At 37.5% G+C, this 6,000-nt stretch overlaps 1 protein-coding gene across 5 annotated transcripts in view; it reads left to right on the forward strand.

Moving 5' to 3' along the window:
* PKP4 (plakophilin 4) overlaps nt 1-5,356 on the forward strand; it is a 101,443-nt gene extending 96,087 nt beyond the window's left edge. For all 5 annotated transcript variants that reach the window (XM_055718586.1, XM_055718587.1, XM_055718589.1 and 2 more), the window contains 4 exons: nt 92-209; nt 2,871-3,002; nt 3,712-3,785; nt 4,378-5,356. In XM_055718586.1, coding sequence (XP_055574561.1) covers nt 92-209; nt 2,871-3,002; nt 3,712-3,785; nt 4,378-4,623 — 570 coding nt within the window. In that variant the 3' untranslated portion in view covers nt 4,624-5,356. The remainder of the gene's footprint in view (nt 1-91; nt 210-2,870; nt 3,003-3,711; nt 3,786-4,377) is intronic.
* Nucleotides 5,357-6,000: the final 644 nt, after the last annotated feature.

Here is a 6,000-nt window from a genome sequence, read left to right on the forward strand (position 1 = left end):
ATTAGCCTACACTGGAAAATAGTTCTACAAAAATTCCTAATTTACTGGAAAGCAATTTTGATGGGTTTTTTTTCTTTTTGCCACTCCACAGGATGGATGGAATCAAAGTCATTTTATTACACCAGTATCAACACTAGAGCGAGAGAGATTCAAATCACATCCTTCTTTATCAACAACAAATCAACAGATGTCACCTGTCATACAGTCAGGTCAGTCAAGAAATGTAAAGAGCTGTACTGAAGGGGTAGCTGGTATCTTTTTTTTTTGACTCAAATAGCCTCTCAGTTTACAACTAACTGTCTAAAACACAGAGGTCATGCTGTCTCTCCTGTATTTAGACGTGAAGTACTTCACGTACTCTGAAAGTTACTTTCGCTGTTGCTGTTGTCAGGCTTCAGATTCCACAGGACTTATGGATGTCTCTGTATTACCATTTTAGTTTGAATAAGCAGCACTTTGAAGCCCGTCTCCCCACTTACTCCTTAACACAAATCAAACTGCAGTCTCAGCATGTGTGAACTGTATTCCTTTTGGATGAAACAGAATCAGATGGTGTGCGTCCAGACCACTGATATACTCCAGCTGCTAATGGGCATTCAGGTCATGGGACCAGGTTAGATTTGGTGCTAAATAAAATCCTCAGAGTACACACCTGCCCTTTGTTACCAAGTATTTCCCTCTACAAAGCCACTCCTGTGCTGTATGACTTGGCATTGTAGATGCAGCCTCACAGAACACGGGTACTTGATAGCATAGAAAGCAAAAGACCAGCAGTGAGGAACCTACTTTCATTCTCTATTATGTAATGTCCAATTAGGATAAACAAAACAAATACAAAAATCTTACTTTTGTGACTCCTCATTTCTCGCCTTTGTGCCTTTAATATCTTCAATGCTAGGATTTAGATCTTCGTGAGGGGGCTGAAACAAAACCTGCTTGAAGTCGTATGTGTTGTCTTCATTGGCATTTTGTTTTATCCAATGTAGTCTTCTTTTTTTATGTGAATAGATCTCTGTTAATACCAAGAAATATCTACCTACCATGACTGCTAAAATAAGTGACCGCTTCCTACAATACTGTTGTTTAATTACTTTACATAAAAGTAACAGCCCTCACACATTCCTTCACAACATCGCTGACTTAAAAAACAAGGAATAGACCAGAAATTTAGTTTTGTACGAGAAGTATACTTCCAGTGTCTTAGGAATGGAAAGAAAGCGTACCTTTCATGCCTAGGGTTCCTCTCAGCCACCACAGTACAACATACAAGACGGATTCCTTTGTCTAGTGCCATACAACAGCAGTCTGCAGTTACCAGTTCTGGAGGGTTGCGTTACTCTGATCTCACTGTGTTCCACATTCAGTTTTCTCCCAGACCTCCGGGATTCCAAAAAAATGTCCTGACCAGGTATCTTTGTCATTCTCAAACCAGGTGATACTGGAGGCAGTTTTTGCTTTTACACCCAGTTGCCAGGTTGCACGTACTGGCATCAGAACGCTACCTTGAAGTCATAGACTGTTTAAGCAATGTATCTAATGCCAGAGCCAAAAATACCTTCTCAAAATCAGCAATGACAAGGAAGCAAATTCGGCTTGGGCTCAGGGAGGTGACCAGATTCTACCAAAGTGTAAAAGGATTTTCCAGTACCTACTGCCACATACATTTCTCAGCACTTTTTCTCCCAAGATACGCTAGCAGAACAACTGCATTACTCCACTTCTTAGAACAAAAGTAGAAAGTGAAATGGGCAGCTCTAACATACTATTCGGAGTCTGTTGTACTTCAAAGAACACTTAAAAAATCCTGTTAGGAAGCATCTGCTTTTCTGTTCAGAGCATGAACAAGCTTAAACTGGTAAGGTGAAAGTTTGGTGCAAAGAACGTGTCCACAGAGGGTACTGCAGTAGCAGCCTTGCTGGTGACAGCAGACACAATAGGAGATGCATGGTAGAACAGCTACGCTAGGCCTGTAACAGTTGTTTTTGTTTTGGTCACTCAATTACTAACATGCACATTACGTTGACCCCTGTCAGAATTTTAATGATACCCCCAAATGTAGCTTTTTTAGCTGTGAATATGCCAGGATAATATCAGTATTTAAACTATCCATAATAACACACAAAATTGTGAGATATGATGTAATGGACACAGCTAATGGAAGAAAGTACCATTGATTAATATTTTGAAGCAGAATTTCCAGAAGTTTTCTGAGGTATTTTTCTGCTGTGTTACCAAGTCTTTCTAAGCCAACAGAACCTAAGTGGTCTGTAAAAGAGGGAAGATTTAGCGGTACAAATGTTTTACAACTACGGTAGAGATGGACATGTTCACTGTAAGAATTTCAAGTCAGTCATTCATTGCTGCCATGGTGGTCAGCCACCTGGACTGCAAAATGCCCAAGATATGCTTCTGCATGCTAATTGCAGAACAGTAACGCAAGAGTTTACGTGGATCACTTCAGCCAGGCAGACCGACAGTTTTTCTGTCCTGTCCCAAGCGATAGGATGGACTTAGTGTGTTTAAGTATAACTTCCTTAAAATCGCAAACATTAGCAGGAGTGTCATCATCATAACGCACACAAATTATATCATATGCAGACTGAAATGGGCAGGGTCTCTTATTTCAGTTGTAAGCATCACAGAGCAGTGACTCGCCATTAATGTATAAAATTATCTCGTGTTATGTTGTTGATAGCTTTGGCACAGGAGTTCTTCATCCAGGAAAAATGATGTACTTGTTTTGTCCATTGCCCACATCTCTCTCATTTGTTAATCCTCAAGGAAGAAAGAGATGAGGAGAAAATAAAGAGAAGGTTAGGTATGGGAAAAGCTTTTGTTGCATATGCTGATAATCTTTCTTTTTTCATCAGTTGGCAGCACATCATCATCACCGGCTTTATTAGGAATTAGAGAACCCCGCTCTGAATACGATAGAATGCAACCTTCTATGCAGTATTATAACAACCAAGGCGATGTCATTACACATAAAGACGTATATACTGGTAAGAGAGCAGTTCAGTGAACTTTTAACTGGAATACATAAATATTCCTCATATGAGGCATTTATGCAATCATAATATGGACAGTTGCATTAGCAGGCTTCTTACTACTTAATGTTGTTTTCCATTTTTATTCATTGTATTCATTGCATGTGGAACAGAGCAGGTTTTTCATCTGTCTTTGCTATTTTATTTAAAATTGCACACATAACCAGAATAAGAGAAGATCTGTTTATATATTGAGAGGTTAGAGGTGTTGGGAATTTTTATTTGAAATCCTATTACATAGATTTCTTCTATTACGCACATTCTTGTTATTATTATGTTATAAATAAGAATGATGCAAGGTTGTATACTATTATATTATTATATCAAGATTTCATCTGTTTCCTCATCTGCCGTTTCCTTCTCACTATTTGACATGAGTTGCAAAATAATAGAGATGACAGTGAATAAAGATAAGGAAATTCCTTGCTTTAAAGGTTACCAGTCTGGACAACCAAAACCCGTAACACAAAAAAGCCTCTTGGTTTCAATTTACTGCTGAGGGACAAAATTTCACCATGTGGTGTTACTGTATTATATTATTAGTAGATACCAAAATCTGCAGATTTAATTGTTTGGGTGCTACATAATTTCTTCTAGGTGAAATAGAAGCAAATAGACGAAAGAATAAATACTGAAGTTTATGCCATAACCTGTTTTCTCACAGGTTCCAGCAAACCTTCACCAATTTACATCAGTTCCTATTCCTCACCAGCAAGAGAACAAAACAGGCGACTACAGGTGACTCCAAAATTCTGTTCTGAAATGCCACTGGTAACAGGACTCAGCACGTAGTGTTTAATGGAACTTAAGGGAGTTTGAGTGTGTTTCGTAATGTTAGATCGCTTTTTTTATAGACTCTCTATAGCATAGTGAATTTGTTATTGGGCATTAGTGTACTTAAACTGAAAATTGCTTATGTACTTCTATTACCTTTGTGTTTTCTTAGTCACATATTTTAGTGTGTTGTTATTGTGGGATCTGAGACCACTTTTCTGAGGTTTGTGGGTTTTTAGGGTTTTTTTGGTACGTATAGTCAGGTTCTGTACTTCCTACTTAGGCTCTAAATGTACTACTTTTGAAGAGTTACTAGCTTCCCAGTGGATGCAGAAGGAGGCATGCAGGCAGGCTTAGAGGTTTTTCCTCTCTTTAGTTTCATTTAACAATTAGGTACATTTCATGGTGGTTGGAAACCTATATTACTGTCATCTTGGTAGAGCTGCACTTAACTTTTTAGGGAAAGGCTCTGTATAGTATGTGTAAGCTTGAGAAACAAGTATTTTCTCTGCTAATTATATTTTGAAAGCTTATTTTTCTATCATTTTGTCAACAGCATCAGCAATTGTACTACAGTCAAGAAGATACCAACAGAAAAAACTACGATGCATACAGATTATACTTGCAGTCCCCGCATAGCTATGAAGACCCATATTTTGATGATCGAGTTCACTTTCCTGCTACTTCAGATTACACAACACAATATGGACTGAAATCAACCACAAATTATGTAGACTTTTATTCTACCAGACGATCTTATAGAGCAGAACAGTACCCAGGTTCACCCGACTCCTGGGTGTAGCATCAAAGAAAAACAACAGTGTATTTCTCATCTTGCTTGAGAAGAAATGGAATGGCCTCATTTGTTGTTTTGGTTATGAAATGTGAAAGTGAAATAAAAGAAGGAACAAGGAAGATAATTTTTTTTTTTTGAGTGCGGAATTGTCAGGAAGAAAAACTGGAAGGGATGGTTTTTTGCTCTGTTTAGATGTTAGGTATAATTACTTGTAGCTCCTGTAGTCTGGTGAGGGTGTGGGCGATGTGATGAAAGGTTTGAGAATTGAGTAAAAAGAATTTGGAAAGTGTGTAGGTCAGAGCAAATTAACGCTGATTTTTTTTTATGTGAATAAAAGTCTTGTTCTGATAGTTTGTACAGAAAAAATAAAATGAATGCCCTTGTTTTATTGCTATTACTAAATGTCAAGATTGTATGCTATTACGTCTTGTAAATTTCTTTTGTTGGTGTAAATATGGAAATGCCACATTGGTTTAAAGTGCCATCCGTTTGTAATGCAGTGTGTCATTTTAAAAGGAATTTCAAACATCATGCACAAAAAAATTTCCAAGAAAATGTTAGAAATTTTAAAAGGAAAAAACCAACCCACTTTTAAAAATGAGTAGTGTAATTTTGAAGCACAAAGTCCAGTCCAGTATATCTACACCTTTCCCATTCCCTGCCTATTTCATAAGAAACTTCACTGCCATTTTCTATGCACATGGAATAACAATAAATGTGGAAGTCTCATCCATGGAAAGCTGTTCCCTCTTCATTTTTTTATTTATTTATTTTCTCTGTGTGATACTCGGAAACAAATACCACAAATACGACGTCTAGTTGCATTCTTTTAAGCAGGTTAAAGATATCAAAACATTTGGGCCATTTCCCCACTTTTCTTCAGTGCATATCTTCTAAATTTGTCATGCTGGCCGACCAAAGTGTTAAATCATGCACTGTCCTTCCATTATTCCTTAAACTAGTATTTTTACTTTTTATATGGGTGATCCAAGGTATTTCAGGTCTCTGTCCTATTTTCTTCCCATCACTCCTCTACTGTTCCCCTTGCTCTCCCCAACAAAAACAGGACAATCTTGCTTTCTTAGAAATTCCGGTCTCCATTTTGACATTCTGCTTGCATTAATTTACAATAAAAATATTTTATTATTTTAAGTAACTAAATCACACACATGCCATAGAGTCTGTTAACTTTATACTGTCTGTAATTGTGATTATTGTTCCCCATCATTGCACTTTTCAGTGTTTCCAGATATCCCAATTGCATCAGTGAAATGAGAAAAGGTAGGCAGAACTGCTCCAAGCTTCAATGATAAGGAGATCTTGCTTCTCCTTAATCAGTTGGGCTGCTTCAGCCCCCTAACTGCAAAAGGGAAAAGAAATGAA

Source organism: Falco cherrug, chromosome 8 (genome assembly GCF_023634085.1).
Source record: "Falco cherrug isolate bFalChe1 chromosome 8, bFalChe1.pri, whole genome shotgun sequence".
Taxonomy (NCBI): Eukaryota; Metazoa; Chordata; class Aves; order Falconiformes; family Falconidae; genus Falco; species Falco cherrug.